Genomic DNA, 22,071 nt, shown 5'->3' with positions numbered 1-22,071 from the left:
GGACCAAATCTCTGAATCGAATTGGGAGACCAGGTGAAAGCTCCGAATCGATTCGAAGCATCCAAATTGACTCAGAAAAGATTTGGCTGATTCAGAGATTCAGCTACAGATTAAACAGGCAGCTGACATATGCCTCCAGCTGGTAAATTTGTGGGGGAGGGAGGAATTGGGGCTGGGACAAGCTGCCCAGCTGGGGTGGGGAATGTGTTACTTGGGGAGGGGGAGGGGGGGTGGAGAGTGGATAACGTGGGTGTGGCACTTTGCCCTGCTGCTGCTTGCTCAGCTGAGATGGAGGGGAAGTAGGGAGGGGCGGGATGCAGGTGGAAGGGAGTAGGTGGCTGTAGGGCATAGCCCCTGCTCCCAGCACTGCTGAGCCTGCATCCCACACCATCTGCCCCAGCGGGAAAGCAGTGGCAGGGAAGAGACCCTGCTCCCAGAGCTGCTGCAGGTGTGCCAGCGCTGGGAGTTGGGGCTATGCCCTGCTGCTGCCTGGAGCAAGGCACATCTGCATCGTGTCCCCTACACCAGTAGGGCATAGCCCTCGCAGCTCCACCCCAGCTTGGGCAGAGACGAGCACATCTGGGGAGCCGCGTGAGATCCTCATCGCCCTGTGCTGCGCAGGAGGGCTCTGCCACGAGCATCCAGAAGCCCCAATCGCTACTGCTGCAGTCCATGAGTGCAGGGCTCTTTTTCTTAAAGTGTTGGGACTAGGCTGGAGCTGGGCAAGGGTTGGGACTGGGCAGGGCAGCCATGGGGGCTGGGAAGAGGCAGGCACAGTTGGAGGAGCTGCGGGAGAACCTGCAGCTGCCTGGGTGTGTCTCCCTCTCTCTCTGGCCTAGCCAAGTCACCGAATCTTCCATAGCTGATTCAGCCTAATTGATTCAGGACTGATCCAAATCAAATCGCTGTTCTCCGAATCAGCTGAATGCGAATTGAATACTTCCCTATTTGAACAGGCCTAGTCACAACATCATCAGCAATGTTATACATCCTCTGGCTTGGAACACTTGTCAGTGGACAGGACAGGACAGGTGTTCCCGGACAACTGTGGCTAGATCCTGCTACAACTGGATGCAGATTGCCCAGTAGGCCAAGGGGTTGCAGTGCAGCAGTTCCACATGCTCATGCTGATGGATGGTGGGGTGTAGTGCCTTTGAACCCCAACACTGAAGCCATGCTCTTGGCCCAGGTTGGCAGTGGCTGTAGTGGAGGCGATTTGGCTTGTGGTTGGAGTGCCAGCATGGGAAAGTGGATTCCCCTCTTCCATGTCCCCCCTGCCTCTCCTCTTCTACCTCCCTGACTCTATTCACCAGCACGTCCTGCCAGTTATTGAGGGTTTTGTTGCTGAAGACGCTTCGCTTCATCCTCGGGTTGCACGTGGCTTCCAGCAGGTGGACAGTACTGGACTGCAGCGGATCCAGCTGTTCTTTGATGCCCTTCTTTAGACGCTTCACCAGGGCCTGCACCTCTGGTAAAAGCAACTTGTTCCAGCAAGGAATATTGATTTTTTTTCCCCCAGAACTTCTTTTCATTCTCAAGCTCCTTTGCTACAGGGATTACTTGGCTAAGGAGGGCCTTGCTAGCGCTGAGGCTCTTGGTGGCCTCGAGGAAGATCTGGGAGATGGTAGTCCACTCAGCTCTCTTCAGTTTGATGCTGCAGCTAGTAAAGTGAGGAAAACACTGGCTTGCATGGATGCTTCTCAAGCCAATCCCAGGATGTCATTCTCCTGCTGTACTCAGCCTTGGTGAGGCTGCAGCTGGAGTACTGCGTCCAGTTTTGGGCTCTGCAATTCAAAAAGGATGTGGAGAAGCTTGAGAGAGTCCAGAGAAGAGCCACATGCATGATCAGAGGTCAGGAAAACGGACCTTATGATGAGAGGCTGAGAGCCATGGGACTCAGCCTGGAAAAGCACAGGCTCAGGGGTGATCTGATGGCCACCTATAAGTTTATCAGGGGTGTTCATCAGGATCTGGGGGAACGATGACAAGATCAAATGGTCACAAACTTCTCTGTGACCAGTTCAGGCTGGACATAAGAGAACATTTTCACGGTCCGAGCCCCCAAAATTTGGAACAGACTGCCACCGGAGGCGGTTCAAGCACCCACTTTGAATGCCTTCAAAATGCATTTGGATGCTTATCTTGCTGGGAACCTATGATCCCTGCTGACTTCCTGCCCCTGGGGCAGGGGGCTGGACTCCATGAGCCTCTGGGGTCCCTTCTAGCCCAGATGTCTATAAAATCTATGAAGGGGGCTGCTGATCCCAATCTCCCCGAGCAAGGCCATCTCATGGATGGCCTTCTGATTGCTGGACCAGCTGTTTGAGCAACAGGTATGTGGAGTTTCGAGTGTCCACATCCTGCATGATTTTGTGTTGTGGGATGCTCAGCTCTGCCTGTTTCTCCCGCAGCATCTTGTCCCCCTTGATGCTCTGGTGGAAGTAGCCCATCACCTTCCTGCATTTTGAAATGAGCTGGCTGGTAGTGACAGCACCATCACCAGGAGCCCTGTCCCCCTCCAAGGCATCCCTGACTATAAGGTGGAACTTGTGTGCCACACAGCGGATGACAACGAAGTTGGCATCATGCACTGCCTTGACCATATTGGCCTCATTGTTGGTGACCATGAACCCGCAGGTGAGCTTGCCCTGCCCAACAAGCCACCCCTTCACCATGCATTTAATGGCCTCTATGATCTCTGTTGCTGTGTGGGACTCACCTATCACCTCTGGTTAAAGAAGAGCCCACCAACAACTGCTCGCACTAGTGCCCTTTAAGGCAGAGGTAGGTGCAGTATCCACCCTGGCTGCTCCAGATGTCTGAAGTGAAGTGTAGGGCCACCTGTAGTCCTGCCTTGCACAGCTTCTCCCTTAAGTACACCCTGCATACCTCATACAGGGAGGGCACCACCATCCTGCTAAAGGTGGTGTGTATGTTCTCTTGGTGTGATGGGGCCACAAGTGCCATGAGAGCTGCCTGAACTCTGGATGCTCAACAAAGGAGAAGGGCTGGCCATCCAGAGCAAGCATCTCTCCAGTGCTCTGGGTGACCTTGCTTGCATTGGGAACATGCTCCCTTTTGTCCCTGCCTTGCCCTACTGGTCCAGGATGGCTTGCCTCGGCTTCTTGGGGACGGGGGCATTGGAGTGACTTCTTTTTGGGCACACTCCCACTGATGCCAGCCTGAGGAGGAAGAAGGGCAAGGGGGTGCTGCCTCCTGAGATGCAGCAGCATCGCTGTGGTGGTGAAGTGTTTCACCTCCTTGCCCCGGCTGATAGCATACGTGGGATCATCTGCCACCTCAAAATGATCTCACGCTACATTACCCACCCACTTCTGGATTGAGGGTGGGGATCCATCCTGCCTTATCCCCCTCTTCGACAGGCAGAGGCACAGCAGGAGAAGGAGCTGAGCCACCTGCCCCCACAACCTCCTCCAAAGTGCCTTGTAGAAGAGACCTGCTTGTAGGGTTACTTTGAAGGGTGTGGAACACAAACTCAGATTCCCCCTCCTTCCCCAGAATTTCCTTAGCTATAGTACATGGCTCTGCTGCTTCTGGATCCAGCTCCTTCTGTGGCACTGGAAGGCTCATGATGGAAACTGAAATTGAGATGGAGACTGTTATGCTGGTGTTAGTGGAGGTGGTGCAAATGCAGACATGACTCCCACTAGCAGTAGAAGGCTCGTTGCTGCTAGGAAAAGAGGGTGGATCTATATTGTGGGGGGAGGGGGGCGGGACTTGCAGTTCTCCCTCCCCTGCCAGTAGACCTGGCACCTGCCTTTCCAGCACACTTCATAATGTTTGGTGTGCTGCAAAATGTGTATGTGTTTGTAATATATGTCGTGCTTTCCTGCATTGCACAGTGATGACACAAGGAAAACAGAAGAGAGACTAGCGAGCTACTAAGAGAGTAGATTGCAAGGCAGAGTCTTTCAGATGCTGCTGATCTAGTTTGAGAGAGGTCTCACAAAAGGCAAAGATCGCTTCACACGCAGCCTTATACGTTGTTTCTGTGTCCCTCCCCCAGAGCACTGTGATTGGAAGGAAACTTGGGGAAAGATCACAGTCACTAGCCAGCTACAGATGTCAATATCAGAGCAGTCTCCCCCCCCCCCTTTCAGTTTCTGTTTGCTGCAAACCTGCCTTCTGAATCTCCCAATCTTTTTCTGAATCAATTTGGAGGCTTCTGATTCAATTTGGACCTTGTAATGGGTCTCCCAGTTTGATCATGATTCAGAGATTCAGCTGCTGAATCAGGTCAAATCTCCAAATAGAATTGGCTACCGAAGAAGCTTTGTGGAGCCCTATCAATTTGTCAGTCTGGGGCAAAGTCTCAACTCCAAAAGCTTTCTTTAGTTTCTTATTAAAACTGGTCAGTATGTCCTGTGGAGATTAGTTTAAATATTGTTTTAATCTGTCTGTTTTTAAGTTTCATGAATACAGCTTATGTTTACCAATAATTCATTTTCACTTACTGTTCTACAACATGATTAATATAAAGGGAATACAGATTTTTTTTTGTTTTTTTTTTTTAAAGAAGTGGGCTTCTATGGGGGGTCTACTTGCATGAAATTTATATAAATTTATATATACATAGTGTGTGAATGAGAATATATATGTATAAAAAAGTGTGTGTGTGTGTGTGTATAACTTTCATTGACTATTGATTGTATACGATTTGATCCCAATTTAGTAAAACAAAAATATGCTGGAGATACCTTTACTTTATCATTAATGTTTACATTAATAAGTTTAATATGACTACTAAATTAATTGAGGAATCCCTTTTAACATGTGTAATAGACTGTTGCTGTACAATGGCAATAATAGGTATCCTGGCTTCAGAGCTAGTGTGTTAATTGTTTGGTACTTTGTGAGGAGGGGTTGTCTGGCTCCTCCCTCTGCCATCTTGGCACTTTCTAGATAAGAAAGATACCTTGTTATGACAGGGCAAGAAGATGGAGAAAGATCCAGATTAACCTACAGCCTGTTTTTGTTTTAGAGGAGTGGTTCTCAACTTTTTGTACCAGGATCATTTGTAAACATTGGCCAGTCCCGACTCAGTTCCCTGCAGTGTGTTGGGCTGGGAGTGGGTGTGCAGGACAGAGGGGCCCCAAAAATCCCCTTGCAGGCTGGAACTCTTCAGGGTTCCAACATTTTCCAAATGTTTCCAACATTTTTCTCCATTAAAGGAGAATCCATTTTCAAAGTTTGTTCATCATCCTTTCATATGTTCTTGCGAGCCACTTTTTGGGTCATGACCCACGAGTCAAAATGCTGTTCTAGAAGGTATTCAACAAATTTGGTAACTTAGTTTTTTACTTCAGCTTTGCAGTTGATCTTTAAGGCTGACTGTTCCTTTCGTTTAATTTTCATAGTATTTTAGAGTACTTGGAAGATTATTTTTAAGCTCTAGAAAAAACTGGTCCAGGGGTTAGATAGCTAATCATAGATTTAAGATGCCTGTGTTCAGTCCCACATGCTCTCCCTCTGATTTTCTACATAATCTTGTGCAAGTCATGCAGCTTCTTTTGAACTTAATTTCCCCATCTATGAAGCTAACAGCTCACAGGCATTCAAGATGAATGCTAGCTTGTAGTGTGTTCTGAGCCATGTCAGAATCTCAAGCATTCTTATGCATGTATAACGCCCCCCCCCCCCGTTGTCTGCTTTTACTGCCATACTTCTGAGCCCAAGCATCTCATGAGACAAGGGGCATTTAATATTTTAGGACTTAGTGCAAGGGAATAATTTTGGATAAATAAAGCGGCTGTTTGTTCCCATACAGTATTGACTTTATTTACCTGATGATTAATTTTGACTTGATATACTGTTATAGCTCTCTGCTAGTTGCTGTTACCTTGGAAGACTCATTTTAAACTCTAGTACTATAATCTGTCTGGACCCAAATGATTTCTTTATTGGCCCTGCTGTGTAACTTAATGCACTTCTTAATATTAAGACTAATGATATTTGAAGAACAATCTGAATCTTTTCTTGCAGAAGAAACATGCCTTACGTTGCTACTGTCAGGCTATGCAAGTTTATAAAGGAAAAGGTTGGTCTCTTGCAGAGGATCACATTAACTTCACTATTGGTCGCCAATCTTTTACGCTTCGGCAGCTTGATAATGCTGTGTCTGCCTTCAGGCATATTTTGATCAATGACAGTAAACAACCTGCAGCTCAGCAAGGGGCCTTTCTCCGAGAATATCTTTATGTTTACAAGGTAAGTAGTAAATGCTTTATTTCTTAAGTAGCTTAAATGTTGTTAATCTCACGTGTACATAGCATCCTCTTTTTTAAATAGTATTGGGCCTTTTTCTAACTCTAGTGGGATGCTTAAAATAATCCAGTTGCAAAAAATCACTATGTATTAATTTATTGTCTGCATTGTGCTAGACTCCCATTTTGTGCAGCGGTGAATTAAATTGGAATGATTCATTGCATCTGTTTGATAGCATTCATGTGTTTAAGTCTAGAATATACTACCAACTACTGTGCTCAACTCGAGACCGTTAGCAAAACCTTAAAATACAAAGTCCGTAGTCTCTCCAATTTTATATGGAGAGTTGAATATTTAAAACAAATAATTCATATTATACTAATGGAAAAGGACTCTCTTCCTTGCCCGAGTACAGGATTGTTAGTCTTTTAACAGAAAACCTAAAAATGCAGCAAAATAAATTAACGTTGTTTTGCTTTGAGGTGCATTCTTAAGTACCTTTGCAGATGATGCATTGTCGCTGAGTTAGAATTGATGGGTTTAAAATACAAACTTTAAACATGAAAACTTTGTGGTTTCAAAATATGCAGTATTTCCAGATTTAATTTAGCTTATGATCCCATCCTAATTTGCGATGTCACACAAAGACATAAATGGTTCTTCTGTTTTACAGAAATCTAGGTTGAAAGGTGTTCTTGGAAAGGGATGCTATATACATTTTTACTGTCATATGTATATAATTAAAAAGGTGAAAAATACCCATATTTACTTGGATACAAGATGACAACAATGACCCTGAATATAAGATGATCACCCCTATAATTAGACTCTATATATGGAAAACTTAAAAATTTATTATAATTTTCCATATATAAAATCTAATTATTGGATGTTTGCCTTGAATTTGCCCCCTTCCCACTGCTATAGCAAGGAAAATTTAAATCTGGGGGGGGGGGGTCAGGTAGCCCTCTTGCCCTCCCCCAGTTTCACCTTCATCCCCTCCCTCTTCTTGCTGTCACGCACTGCTCTCCCTGAGCACATAGAAGTGAGGCACAAATTTGAAAACACTGAGTTTGCAATAAACATACGTCTAGTGATTTCCGTATAAGCAAATTACTGTGGGTACCCACAGGCAGTTCAACCAGGATTGGTTCATTTTATCTTTTTTGAAACTGCTGCAAGTTTCAGCGCAGGGATTCCATAAACACACTTTTAAGTAGTACTTTTATACCTACTTATACAAACTATTGTATAGTTTGTATAAGAGCCAACTATTTCAAGCCATGGTGACCCCACAGCACTGCTTAATATGTGTGTGAACTCCAGATACCCTGTCCCATACTCACAGGATCCATGTTCTAATTAGCCCCTGACTCATGGGACCTGGGTGTTCTTGTTGTGGGTCCTGGGATCTTCCAAAAATGTACATACAGATGAGATGCAAGGCAACCTGGGCCAGCTCCATGTCCTGGAGGGCAGAGCCACACTATGTGCAACAGGCTGAGAGAGGGGCTGACGGAGGCATTCTGGGTGAACTGTTTGGGGCCCCATTTGGTGATGTTTGCTAGACATTTAAGGCTGGTGAAGAAACAGGAATAATTGGAAATGGGAAAGAGGAGTGCAACTCAGCTGTGAGGGTGAAGAGGAAGTTGAAATGTATACAGTGTAGTGGTTGACCATGACTTGAAAGAGTCGGCAGTAAAGGGGACTGTGAGTGCAATGGGCACCACCATATGTCTTAAGTTAGTGTAGGCCATCTGAATCTTGTGGTACGGTCCTGTCAGTATGTTTGCTTAACATGGGCCATGTATTATTGTTGTGCTTAGTGTTGGTTGCATTTGATCCACTTCAAAAAATCAACTTGGTTTCCAGTACTGAGTGCAAGTTTTTGGCAGTAGTTTAACGATAGAAATTGTACTTTAGTGAGGTTCCCTTGTATGAATGTAAGGTGACGAACTTTTTTTTTTTCCCCATGCTGATTTAAGGCAGGGAAAAAAATAGTCTTATTTGAGTAAATATGGCAGTAAGCTTTCATCTTGGCATAGTGTCATTGGGATTCTGTAGTTTTTAGACAACAAACATGCTATGTTTTACAGTGTGCACCTTTCCCCCCTAAATGACGCACTCTCTCTAAATTGGGGTTTTTGTATTAAGCAGGGAAACTGACTTCTCTGCCTAGGAAGTGCCCTGCTTTGATTCCTGCTCCACAGCGCAGCATCTGTGGTATTACTCTCCAGGCAGCTGAGGAACTGGGTTAACTTTAATGGTTTATTATTACTCAGTCTACAGGCATTAGTGATAATGTCTCCTTGTTAATGTTTTTGATTGTTCTGCCAATCAAGCTAACCTTTCATAGGGCAGTTTTGCTGTGAGTTAGCTGCTCCTGGTCTTCTCTTATTTCACAACCTCTTGAGCTCAGGCTTGTTCACTGTTTTCAGAAACTTAGGTTTATCTGTGGAAAGTCTTAAGCAACAGCTAGGGATTCTGCTTTAGTTGAGTAATTTATGGAGAACGAGTCAGTTAAAGATGAAGCTTTTTCCCTGCTCTGGAAAGACTTTTCTTCCTTCTGCCTTTCAGAAACAAGGGGCATGTTCTATGTGAGAATATACAGTATTAATATAAATTGCCATATTTTCTCTCATGACTGCACATTTTTAATACTGCCTCAGTTTTGAAATACAGGTTATCTGTATAATGGCCATCTGCAGATTTTTCTAGGAAACCAGATTAAAAAGATTTTTTTTGCTCAAAAGGCACAATTTTGGAAGAATGGACTGCAGCCTTCTGCAAAACCCACTCCACATGGTGCACCAGTTCTGTTCCACATTCAGTCTAGTTTGTAATGTCAGGGAAGTACGGATAGATCCTTGAACAATGATTTACAGCAGGGGTCACCAACTAGTGGATCTCAATCCACTAGTAGATCTCGGAGACTCTTGGAGTTATTCTGAGCCTGGCTTGTGGGGCTGAGTGCCTGCGTGCACGCACATGTGCCCCAGCCCAGCAGGTTAGTCAGTGCGGGGAGGGCAGGGGCTAAATTGAGGCCCCTGCAGTGAGGTACAGTGCTGCAGAGGTAAGTTGAGTGGGGCTCCAGCTGGGTGGGACTTACCTGCTGAGGAGGCGTGCCCCCAAATAATTTTTTTCTCCCTCTGTTTCAATCAATCTGCCCCTGCTTCTCTCCCCGCAGACTTACCTGCTAGGCAGGGGGACAGGCAAGGGTGGCGGCTCACAGTAGATGTTGGGTTGCTTTTAAACGCCAGAGGTGACCTACTTAAAAAGGGTGGAGAACACTGAATTACAGCTTTTGAGTTTTGATACTTATAGGCAACACTCAACCTTGCTCTGGGATACTCAAAATAGATATGTTCTAGTTTTGTGGGTTTTGTTTTGTTTTTTTTTGCTCCTTACCTTCTAGACCACAAGAGTATTATGAATATTAACATTTTAATAAAGAGAAGGATAATGCTGCCTTAAAAAGAAAAAAAAAAGTGCCATTTTAACAATGCTGTATAACTTAATTCTGTCAGTGTTTGAAAACAGATTGTATAAGAACAATCACATAAAATATTTTTGTTTTTATTATTTAATTTACTTCCTGCTTCTCTCAGAACGTAACCCAGCTGTCACCTGATGGCCCTCTACCACAGCTTCCTTTACCATATATTAACAGCTCAGCAACACGTGTATTCTTCGGGCATAACAGGCGACCAGCTGAAGGTTAGTGAATTTTCAGTTATTTGTTAATAAAGGTCTCTTAATTGCACAAGGTTCAGCTTTAAGAAGCACAAACACTTCTTCAGGCTGGTTGGTATTTTTCTCTTCCGTTATTGTAATAACTTTGGCTTCATATATTGCATCAGTTAGTGTATTAAGCTCCCCCTCTCGGCCATTTAAACTTGGGCTTGAAATGCTTTTCCCTTAAGATTTCAATCCTAAAATAAGAAATACCCACTATCTTCTTTTTTAAAAAGCTTTTTAATAGCCTTTTTTAATCAATTGCACCTTATGGGAACTTACTTTTTCCTTCAGGGAAAATAAACATAGAGCTGTTATTTCTGTTCTCGAGACAGAGAATCTCTGAATCAAGTTTTGTAATGAAGTCTTGTTTATAAATGTCTTCTCTCATGTCTGGACACCCTGGGCCTGGATTCTCATAGTCAGAATTTAGATACCTGAAGTCCAAGTGACCTCAACACCTTTCTCACTTCTTCTTTCCCCACATGCTCCCTGTCCTTTAGGTATCTAAAGTATGTGACCACCTAAAGTTTTTATGGGGGAGAGTTCTGAATTTGCCTAAGGCCAGGGAATGGTTAATCTGGATTTTGAGACCGACTTCTCATAGCAGCAGTTTGCCCCAAATCTGCATAACCAGAGGTTTGAACCCCTCTGTTTTCATCCCAGTGCCCTAGGGCTCAAACCCTCATCAAGTATGCCGCTGGGGCTGGTGTGGTGGGGGGATGTAGTTAACAGCAGCACTCATAGGGGGTGGGGCATAACTTGTGGCATACCTGCCAAAAACATTGACCAGCATTGGTTTACAAGTTAGAGTGTTTGCCAGGGATGCCTGTCCTTACGTCTGTAGTTCACAATCTTCTTAGACTCGTGGTACTCCTCCATAACTTTTCTGAATTTAGTGGCTTCCCATTTCAGTTTCATTTCTACTCATTTTTTTGACTATGGCGGGGAGAAGGGGGAAATGGTTCTTATGTGTTAAAAAGCCCAAAGACCATCAAGTAGAAATCCGTGCATCAGGAACATTCCTATTTGAAATTCTTGGGTTTATCTTGTGAATCATATTTAGGTACTTGCACACCTAATTGTGCTAATATTCATTTTGCTTTTAAAGAGATCTCTTAGCACCTTAGTGGAGAATCACTCATCTACATATTACAACAGTGTTTCCAGAACTCTAGGAATATTGGTTGTGTTTACTAAATTTAAAAAAAAGCAATTGGTTGTACTTTCTCATTGTCTGAAAAGTCTGTATAATTTAGTTTGCAGGTCTCTTTAAGGTCTTCTTGCCCCTGTAGTACTTTAGGCCCTCTTTTTCCCTAATTTTAAAAAGCATTCTGTAAGCTTGCTTTTGCAGTGAAGAAATTAAGTTCTTTAAAATATCAATGCCTTTACCTGTTGTCATTTTGATTTAGCAATCTGTGAAATGATTTGGAAATTATCTTGACATTCTCAAGTAGACCTCACTAAACTGATTATAGGCTTGATACCTTTGAGAGTTTTCTTAAGAATGATAGCCAACTTAATTTTTAATGGTGAAGGCAAGACAGGTTGCATGTGCCACTTTGGGGAAACACTAGTTATCTTCAACTACTTCCGTTTATCTACAGGCAAAATAGGCATAGTACTTTTCTCTCCCTAACACGTTTGTAAAACATTTTAAGGTCCTTGTATGCAACGTTTCTTACTCTTAGTTAAAGCTACATTTTACTCTTAGTTAAGATCTTAACAGTTCTTAGTTGAGGCTACATATTTTTTTGTCCATGAACTAAACTACATTTTTAACTTAATGTTATAGATTGCTTTTTATTCAGTTTACATGTTTTGATAATTAAATTGTGTGAAATGCTTCTCTAAATAGATTGTAAAACATTCAAATGGCTTCAAAGTGTGTTGACTATTTTCTTTTATTATTCTTTCAACACATGTAAATAAAGCTTTTCATTATGAACCTGTGAGGCATTATTGAATTAATCAGAACACTTTATGATATTGACTGTAAACTCTGACCTGGAACTTGTCAATACAGTTCTGTAGTATGGTGGTTTTATACTGCTGTCTTTTGCCACTTAACGTTGATTTTTTTACTATTAGGTGAAAAGCAAGCAGCCACACACATAAGTCTTGATCAAGAATATGACTCTGAATCTTCACAACAATGGAAGGAGCTTGAGGAACAAGTTGTGGCTGTGGCTAACAAAGGAATAATACCTTCAAATTTTCAGCCAACACAGTATTGTTTGAACAGTTATTCAGATAACTCCAGGTTTCCACTTGCTGTAGTAGAAGGTAAAATGATGATCTGTGAACTTCTTAATTTACAAGTAGTTAGATACTCTAAAAGAAACTTAAATTTTACAGTAACAAATGGAAGTTGTATGTGTGATATTGCTTATTTGAGTGGAAAACTTAAGTAGGAGCACTTTTCAGTAATGAACAGTTTGTACATGCCTAGTACGATCTGAAAACTTAAAGTCCTTTTTTTTAAATAGAACCAATAACGGTGGAAGTAGCTTTTAGAAATCCATTGAAGGTTCCACTTTTGTTGACTGACGTATCGTTACTGTGGAAATTCCAACCAAAAGACTTCAATGTAAAGCATAATGAAGAAACAAAAGAGCTGGTAAGTAATGTTTTGCTGTTGGTGATCCTTCTCTTTCCCCAGTTTTAACTAACATGGTTGCTTCACATGGGTGATCTTAACATCATGAAATGAGAAAGTCATATACAGTGCAGTTTCTAAGCTCTGACTTGAAACAGTGAATGAGCCTAATAGGATAAATTTGGGATAGGAAGATAGAATAACACTAATAAGGTCACTGACATTCATCTTGTGTGTTAGAATTTAACTTTTTCTTAAATTTAAAATAACAGGTTTGCTTACACCAGGTGATTGTTAAAATGTTTATGCTTGCCAACAAATACCACAGTTACCACTTTTCTGCCCTCATTATAGGAGGAAAATTGGTGTTGTCAAACACAGTGCGAAACTTAAATTAACAAGTGGTCATACAAAAGGTCTCTGTTATTAAAATAAAATAAAGCTTACTTGCAGTAGACATAATATTAAGTCATTTGCATAATCTGTTCTCAACTAGTCAAAGTTTGTACTTTGAACTTTGTATTGATCTTTAACGTGTGTGTGTGTGTGTGTGTGTGTGTGTGTGTGTGTGTGAGCGAGTTCTTTCCTACTCATCCGTATGGTTTTGTAATCACCAAAGTCGCTTCTGTTACGTTTTCGGTTAGTTCATTATCTAAACCACTACCTCTTTTGGCTTCATCTCTAACTTAAGTGTTTTTTCCTGTTTTCAAGGAGCTTATGTTTAGCTAGTCTTTCATATAAGATATACTTTTTAATAATCTTGATCATGGTTTTAGTAGTTCCTTAACTGAAATTTCTTGGGGTAGTCTGTTAAAATGTTGTTTGGTAAAATTTTACTGATTGTGGTTTGGCAAACCCACTCATTCTGAAAACTTTTGCTTTTGGCTTTCTTGGGGTTTCAAGTTGATACAAGAACCAATAAAATCCTTAAGTGTGGTATTGCCATTATTGAATGGTTGTGATGTAAACATTAGAGTTGAACTCCAACTCTGTTCAAAGTTGTTCTCTGACTAAGCACTGGCCAACCTGCCAGATTGTGGTGCTCTAAATGTTGAGTCCTAGCAAACTCCTTTCTTTTTATTGATCCATGTCTATATGATTTCTCTTGTTTTGAAGTGTCTTTAAACCAACACTTGCAGAAACTAAATTTTGTAGATAGTTAATTCAGAATGACATTGTTAAGGAAGTGACTTCAATGTGTTGTGTGTGTGTGTGTGTTCCATAGGGAGTATGTGGAAATGATGTCATTGGAGCTGAAGTAATAGCAGAGTTCTTAATTAATAGTGAAGAGACAAAAATGGTAAGTAAATGTTTTATCGCATGGGTAGATACCCAACATTAAAGACTTAAGCAATAGATTTGTTTGGCCTCTACAATTATTTCACTTCTATCTGTTAAACTAAATGTAGGATAACTTTCTACTGTAGTTCTAAATTAATTATATCTACTCTGTTTTCTGCTTCCATTATAAGCTTACTTTTTTTTACTCCAGATTAGGAGTTTTTTTTCCTATGTACTTGACAGTTGTTTTTCAGCTTAATTGGAAACAAAGTAGATTGCAAAAATATTAGAAATTTTATATAAGGGATTAGAAATGCTTAATTGTGACTATATTTTGTCTGGTTATGTAATAATAAGTATAGCTGTGAACATTTTGTATTAAAATGGGACATTAAATGTAAACGTTTTCTTTTAGTAGCAACAACAACAAAAATTTAACGTATCTCCACAGGCGAGACTAAAGCTCTTTCCCCATCAAACAGGGGAGCTACACATTCTGGGCGTCGTTTACAATCTGGGCACTATTCAGGGTTCTACGGCATTAGATGGACTTGACCCTTCTACTGGAATGCAAACAGGTAAGGACACCAGATTCTCTTAAAACTGTGAAAACATAAGGGCTTGTGTCAGAATAGCATTAAAATCTTCTAGGAAACAGTGATGACTAACTGGGGGTGAGAGTGGGTTGATCACATCAAAGAGAGAGAAGGAAAATGAAGCAGAACCCTAAAATTATTCGGGGGCAGGGTGGAGGGAGCAAAGAGACTTAATTAAGTTAGCCACTTCCTTATTTTTACACATGGCTTAAGAAAAAGTCCCAAAGTCATCAAATTTCAGAAGCTTGAAGATATTTGCAGCTACTATGTTTTACCTCTTTCAGCCTCGGAAACTTTTTTTTTTTCCCCTCGTGTGGAACCTTTCCTTCTTTTTTGGCTATCTTCTCCAGGCCCTTTACCACATGTAGATGACCGGGCCTGAATATATTACATTGTTGGCACAGCCACCCTATAATGTGATGCAACTATGGAAAAAAAACAAACTTTTTTATTCTAGAATGTATAGAGTCAAAGTATTTTTCCATAGAGATGGAAAGTGTGAATGCTATTGTACAAGGCAGAGATAAGAAGTGGAATACAGTTTACATTTATGTTCAAGAAAGGTGAACTCTGAAATGGAACAGGTGTGGACAAGAGTAGTTGGGTAATGAGAAATGGAGTGTCTGAGAGCTTGGTTTGCTCATCTTACCAGGCTGAGAGGGGATATGGATTTATTGGCTACAGCTGTTTCAGGGGGACGGTCATTAGGGAGGGAGAATCTGTGCTAAGGGATGAAATTTGGTGCAAGAAAAAATAGATATAAACTGACCAGGAATAAATTTAAGCAGGGGACTGGAGGCATCTTCCTATTTAATTTTTCCTCCAGTTTTCATGAACCTACATTTCCGTAAAGTTAGTTTACAACTACTACTTAAAGTAAAAGAGAAATTGCTAGAATTAATGTGCGTGTCTAAAGAAAATGACATAAGTTCAAACTTAATACCATTAAATGTCATCTTGCAAAAAAGGAAAAGCCATCTTAGACTAATAAATTCATCTGCTGTGAGGTAGAAGCAAAGGATCTTCATTTTCATATTGTAAAAGGTACAAGAAGTGGGTGATCTTTGCTACCCTTCTTTGTCTGAAGAAAACTACATAGCTAACTACTCCCTAAAATGTTCATTGATGTTAAACAATCACAATCTCTTTTATAACTTTATAGTTCAAAATGCTTGCTTGCTTGCTTGCTCGCTCACTTGCTTCCTATTGTTTACTTAACTATTCAGGACAGATCTTTGTTTAATTTTTTTATATTCTCTGACTCAGGCTAGAGGTGAATGAAGTGTTAACATCCCAAAAATCCTTATCTCCTGGCAGTTTTCAGGGAGCAAGAACCAAATGGGTATAGACTGCACGATACACAAAATTGACCATTTCTAAACAGACAGTTGATTGTTCCAGAACACTTGCAGATGTATGCATCGTGCAGATTGCGCTGCTGTTGCCAGTGCCATGTCTGTTAAGAATGCTCGTCTATCTAGGTGGTTGCCATTTAAAAGAATTAATATTTTCCTTTCCTAATCTAAGGGAAAATGACAAAATGTAACTTGCAAGTACTCTTTTGGCATGTGCTTTGGATCAGACTTATTAGTATGAGCTTTAGAAATTGGAGATGACAATTAACTTTATTTTTACTATAAAACATCATGATTTCAAACTGTTTCAGGAAAGCTTGTCTCTAATGGGTTGTCTGTAAGAGGACGTCAGGATTTAGAAATCCAGGGACCTCGACTTAATAATACAAAAGAAGAAAAAACATCCATTAAATATGGACCCGATCGCCGTTTAGATCCTATTATTACAGAGGAAATGCCCTTGTTGGAGGTATTCTGTTTTCCCTGTTGCTGATAACTTGATTATAGTAAAGTATAGAATGATACTCTTACTTTGCTGTTTATAGTATCAATAACTTTTGACCTAGTATTAAGAATTGCAGTCTTTACTTTCTGCCTAAATAGGTTAGGGACAGAAATTGCATGTGAACTAGTATAAGTGATTGGAAATGGATTCAAATCTGTAACACAATAGAAGCTTGGTGCATATAAACTGCTTTCAAAATGGCTGAAACTGGTTTAAGATAAACCTGGATCAATTTAGTATCAGACTTAACTGGTTTAGGTTAACTGGGTTTATTGAACTTCTGTCACAGATGCCTTCCGCTATCAACTCGCAGCCCCCCAGCATCCCACAAAACTGCACCTCCCTTGCAAACTGCCCCTTGCAGAATGGGTGGGCTAGCCGTGGCCCAAGCTGTCTGCTCCAGCTGAGGAAGGAAGCATGCTCTAGTACCTTCTGGCTTGGGCCACTACAGGCATGTGGCTGCATTTCTGGAATCAAAAGTGAATGTCTGTTCACTTGCTTATTGGTTCAATCAATGCTTAGACTAACCTGTGAAGATTGAATTGATTCAGCCTCTGGCTTTTTGGCTACCTGTACTTAGTCTCAAAGTTAAGTGTTGTTGGATTTTAGGTGACATCTAAGAACTATTTATCTATATTTCCATTTAAATGTACGCATGTATTTATGTACAACCTGTAGAGATTGAATAAAGACACTTTATTGGTAAAAATTGTAACAAACCTGACAAAATAGCTTTTGAGATTTTCTGTTCGTCAGAACTAATTTTTCCGGCACTTCATTTACACTTAGATGGTAAAAACACCAACAGAATTACTAAGCTGGTTGTTGAGTAGTTGTATTAATGTTATTTTAAATTTTATGAATGGTGGTGGCTTCAGGGTATTTTCATAAATCTGTCTTTAAAATTAAATGGTCAATCTTATGAATTTTTTTCCCCCAATGCAGGTGTTCTTTATAAATTTTCCTACAGGGCTGCTCTGTGGAGAAATCAGAAAAGCATATGTAGAATTTGTGAATGTGAGCAAGTGTCCTCTTACTGCACTGAAAGTTGTGTCTAAGCATCCAGAATTTTTTACGTTTGGTGGAAATACTGCCGTTTTAACACCACTAAGTCCCTCGGCTTCTGAGAACTGTAGTGCTTACAAGACTGTTGTGACGGATTCTACCTCTCTGCGTACAGCACTGTTGTCATCAGCTTCTTCTGGAGACTTTGGGGCTGGCATGGGAAGTCAGCCTGAGGTGATACATGTTCCACTTCTGGACTCTGTCCTCCTTCCTGGGGCTTCTGTCCAGCTGCCAATGTGGTTACATGGACCAGATGAAGAAGGTGTTCATGAAATAAATTTTTTGTTCTATTATGAAAGTATTAGAAAACATTCAAAAATGTGGTAAGTTAACTTTCTTCTAACTTAGTTAGGTCATACCTAGTGAATTCTTTAACATGCTTGGGGAAATCTAGTGTTTAATGTCTCTGGTATCAGCATTGGATGAAGTGAGCTTAGGCTCACCAAAGCTCATGCTGTACATCTGACTTAGTCTGTAAGGTGCAAATCTACCCTCCTTTCTGCTTGACTTCAGATTAATGTGGCTAACTGCCTTTCCTCTGGAAACAAATATAATAAAAATGAAAGTCCCCCGATGGCAGGCCCACTGCGCATGCACGTAGTTTAAAAGGGCCCACCAAACAGGGGGGAAAAAAAACCAAAAACACACTCAGGTAGGCTCCGGAGCGGTGAGAGACGCGCGGGTGAAGCCTGCTGTGCCCCCGCTCCCCCAAAGCCCCCCAGACACCCCCTCAGCAGCCGCCGAGCCCCCTGCCAACCCCCAGCACAGCCGGAGGTAAGCGGGCTCGTGGTGGGAAGGGGTTAACTCCTCGATTGCTGAGAGGAGGCCGCTGCCTGGTGCCGGGCCGGGTCAAGCCCCTGCCTAGGACCCTACTTGGCCCGGCCCACCAGGGAGCCGCGCGAACAGGCTGTGCAAACAGGTGCTTGAGTTAGTGCGGAGTTCGCATGGGGAAGGGTGCGGGAGGGCACGAGACCCTGCCTGCGACCCCCCCCCCCCCCCCCCCCAACCATAGCCAGCCTACCAGAGGCATGACATGGATGGGCACGCGCTGCACCCCAAGGGTCCCCTCGGGCTCTGTGGCCCCTCCATTGGGCACCTCAGAGATGGCCGCCCACACGGAGCCCATGGTTCCGGGCTCCACGCAGACGGAGCCCCTGGCTCTTGGCTGCAGGGGCTGCCTGTCCCTTTTTCAGGCTCTGGGGCCCGGGAACATGGCCACCTCCCCTTGCGGGGTCTGCTCCCTACTGGGGTTTCTGGCACGCCAGCTGGAGGAGCTCCAGGCCACAGTCCAGAGACTGCGTGCCATCAGGGACTGCGAGCAGGAGATAGACTCCTACTGCCAGGCCCTTCTCCCCCGGGAGCCGCAGGGGAGAGCTCTGTATCCCTCCATGACTAAGGAGAACTCTGGGACCTCCCGCTCTGCGCAGTCAGGGGCATGGACCAAGGTGGTCAAGGGCCCGAAGGCTCGCTGCACCAAGGGCCCTCCCTCGCCGGACCTTAGCAACAGGTTCGCACCTCTTGCAGCCCCAGCAGAGACTGCTCGGTTGCCGGCTCCTGCAGGCAACCCAGGCTCGACCGCAGCTACTGGCCCTGCTCTCCCCAACACAAAGCAAAAGGTGTTTGTTGTGGGAGACTCCATCCTGCGGGGCACTGAGGGGGCAATCTGCTGCCCCGACCCCTTAGCCCGGGAAGTCGTCTGCTTCCCGGGGACCTGCATCCGAGACATTGTGGAGAGGATCCCGCAGCTCCTCCGGCCAACAGACCACTACCCCATGCTCCTGATTCATGTGGGCACCAATGACACGGCTCGGAGCACCCCCAGCCAGGTCATGAGGCGCTACAGGGAGTTGGGAGCAGGGCTTAGGAGTCTGGGAGCTCAGGTGGTGTTTTCGTCGATCCTCCCAGTCTCAGGCTATGGGCTGAGGAGGGAGAGGAGGATCCACGCGGTGAACCAAAGACTGCGGAGCTGGTGTCATTGGGAAGGCTTTGGCTTCCATGACCACAGCCCGCTCTTTGGCGAGAGAGGCAGCGAGCTGCTGGGAAGAGATGGCCTCCACCTCTCTCTCCTAGGGAGGAGGCTCTTCTTAGCCAGGCTGGCTGACCTGCTCCACCAGGCTTTTAAACTAAGCCAGCTGGGGGATGGGGGGACTACTGCTACTGCTGGCCCACTGAGGAACCCTTGCAAAGCCAGCAGACCAAGGCACTTAAGGGAGCCCACCCCTGCCCCAGCCCTGGCACAATCTGTGGGCAAGGCAAGAGCCCCCAAGGGGACACTTGCCTGCCTGTACACTAATGCCAGGAGCCAGGGCAACAAGCAGGAGGAGCTCGTCCTCCTGCTCAGTGCAAAGAAATATGATGTCATTGGGATAACAGAGACCTGGTGGGACTCCACCCATGACTGGACCACGGGTATAGAGGGCTATACCCTGTACAGGAGGGATTGTGTTGACAAAAGGGGCAGGGGTGTAGCTCTCTATGTGAAGGAAAGCTACATGTCCCTGCAAGCTGATGTTGACGACCGGCATGGACAGCTAGAGACCCTCTGGGTAAAAATTCATGGGCAATACGGCACAGGGGACACAATGGTGGGAGTCTACTATAGGCCTCCCACTCAAAGCCCTGAGCTTGACCAGGAGTTCGCCCGGGAACTGACTGAGGCTGCTTGCTCCAGGACCTTGGTTGTCATGGGTGACTTCGATTACCCGGACATCTCGTGGGAAGATCACTCAGCAAAATCCGAGCGGTCGCAAAGCTTTCTCTTGTGCGTGGATGACCTCTACCTGACTCAAGAAGTCTATGGGCCAGTGAGAGGCAAGCGCTGCTCGACCTGGTACTGGCTATGGGGGACGACCTAATCGGCGACCTAGTGATTGATGGGAAGCTGGGTGACAGTGACCACAAGCTGATCACCTTCACCATCCGCCGTAAAGCTGGCAAGTCAGTCAGCAACACAGAAGTCCTTGACTTCAGAAAAGCTGACTTTGACAAGCTCAAGAGGCTAGTCGGTCAGGCCCTCAGGGACCATGACCCCAGGGAGATGGGAGTTCAAGAAGAGTGGTTGCTTCTGAAGGAAGCGATCCTCAGTGCACAAATTAAATCTATTCCAACACGGAGGAAAGGCAGCAAGAAGACACAGCAGCCCCCCTGGCTCTCCAGGGACCTAGCGGACCTCCTGTGACTTAAAATGAAAGCCTACAAAGGATGGAGGACGGGATTCACCTCCAAGGAGGATTACTCTGCGCTGGTCTGGTCCTGCAGGGACCAAACCAGGAAAGTCAAGGCTGCAACTGAACTCCAACTAGCTTCAGGCATCAAGGACAACGAAAAGTCCTTTTTCAGATATGTGGGGAGCCGGAGGAAAAGCAAGGGTAACGTTGGACCCCTGCTAAACCAGATGGGGCAACTGACAACTGACGTCCAGGAAAAAGCCAACCTATTAAATAGGTACTTTGTGTCAGTCTTTCATCAGTCCCATGGGATGCCCATGCCTGCTATGGGACAGGGAGATCCGGGTGATGGGGATCCCCTACCCTCCATAAATGCTGACCTCGTGAAGGAACACCTTGAGAAGCTGGATACCTTGAAGTCAGCCGGCCCTGACAATCTGCACCCCAGGGTACTCAAGGAGCTGGCGAGAGTCATAGCCCAGCCCCTGGCACGGATCTTTGAAAACTCCTGGCGCTCTGGTGTAGTGCCCGAAGACTGGAAGAAGGCCAATGTGGTGCCGATCTTCAAGAAAGGGAGGAGAGTGGATCCGGCTAACTACAGGCCCGTTAGCCTGAATTCTATCCTGGGGAAGATCGTAGAAAAGTTTATTAAGGAGGCCATCCTTGAGGGACTGGCCCAGGCTAACATCCTAAGCGATAGCCAGCACGGGTTTGTTGTGGGTAGGTCTTGTTTGACCAATCTCATTTCCTTCTACGACCAGGTGACCTATCACCTGGACAAGGGAGAAGAGATTGATGTCATATATCTTGACTTCAGAAAAGCTTTTGATCTGATATCCCATGATCACCTCTTGGCCAAACTGGCCAGTTGCGGCCTTGGCTCCACCACGATCCGCTGGCTGGGAAATTGGCTCCGTGGTCGGACCCAGAGGGTTGTGATTGAGGGCAGTCACTCATCGTGGTGCCCTGTGACCAGTGGGGTCCCTCAAGGCTCTGTCCTTGGCCCCATAGTGTTCAACATCTTCATTAATGATGTGGACACTGGAGTCAGGAGTGGACTGGCCAAGTTCGCCGATGACACCAAACTTTGGGGCAAAGCATCCACGCCAGAAGATAGGCAGGTGATCCAGGCTGACCTGGACAAGCTCAGCAAATGGGCAGATGAGAACCTCATGGTGTTTAACACCGAAAAATGCAAGGTTCTCCACCTTGGGAGGAAAAACCTGCAGCACCCTTATAGGCTCGGCAGTGCTACGTTGGTTAGCACTACAGAAGAAAGAGACTCATTGACCACAAGATGAACATGAGCCTGCAATGCGATGCTGCGGCTACTAAAGCGACCAAAACGCTGGTTTGCATCCATAGATGCTTGTCGAGCAAATCCTGGGACGTCATTCTCCCCTTGTACTCGGCCTTGGTGAGGCCACAGCTGGAGTACTGCGTCCAGTTTTTGGCTCCACAATTCAAAAAGGATGTGGAGAAGCTTGAGAGAGTCCAGAGGAGAGCCACGCGCATGATCAGAGGTCAGGAAAACAGATTTTAC

The 22,071-nt window shown here is 44.3% G+C and overlaps 1 protein-coding gene across 7 annotated transcripts in view; it reads left to right on the top strand.

The window, feature by feature from the left end:
• TRAPPC8 (trafficking protein particle complex subunit 8) overlaps positions 1-22,071 on the top strand; it is a 91,814-nt gene that overhangs the window by 47,225 nt on the left and 22,518 nt on the right. For all 7 annotated transcript variants that reach the window (XM_090039882.1, XM_090039884.1, XM_090039881.1 and 4 more), the window contains 8 exons: positions 6,004-6,228; positions 9,834-9,942; positions 12,052-12,246; positions 12,450-12,580; positions 13,785-13,859; positions 14,292-14,418; positions 16,103-16,260; positions 17,242-17,684. In XM_090039882.1, the coding sequence (XP_089896008.1) occupies positions 6,004-6,228; positions 9,834-9,942; positions 12,052-12,246; positions 12,450-12,580; positions 13,785-13,859; positions 14,292-14,418; positions 16,103-16,260; positions 17,242-17,684 (1,463 nt within the window). The remainder of the gene's footprint in view (positions 1-6,003; positions 6,229-9,833; positions 9,943-12,051; positions 12,247-12,449; positions 12,581-13,784; positions 13,860-14,291; positions 14,419-16,102; positions 16,261-17,241; positions 17,685-22,071) is intronic.

Source organism: Crocodylus siamensis, chromosome 3, assembly GCF_052110815.1.
Source record: "Crocodylus siamensis isolate JL-2025a chromosome 3, ASM5211081v1, whole genome shotgun sequence".
Taxonomy (NCBI): Eukaryota; Metazoa; Chordata; order Crocodylia; family Crocodylidae; genus Crocodylus; species Crocodylus siamensis.
This window is presented reverse-complemented; position numbering and strand designations above follow the sequence as displayed.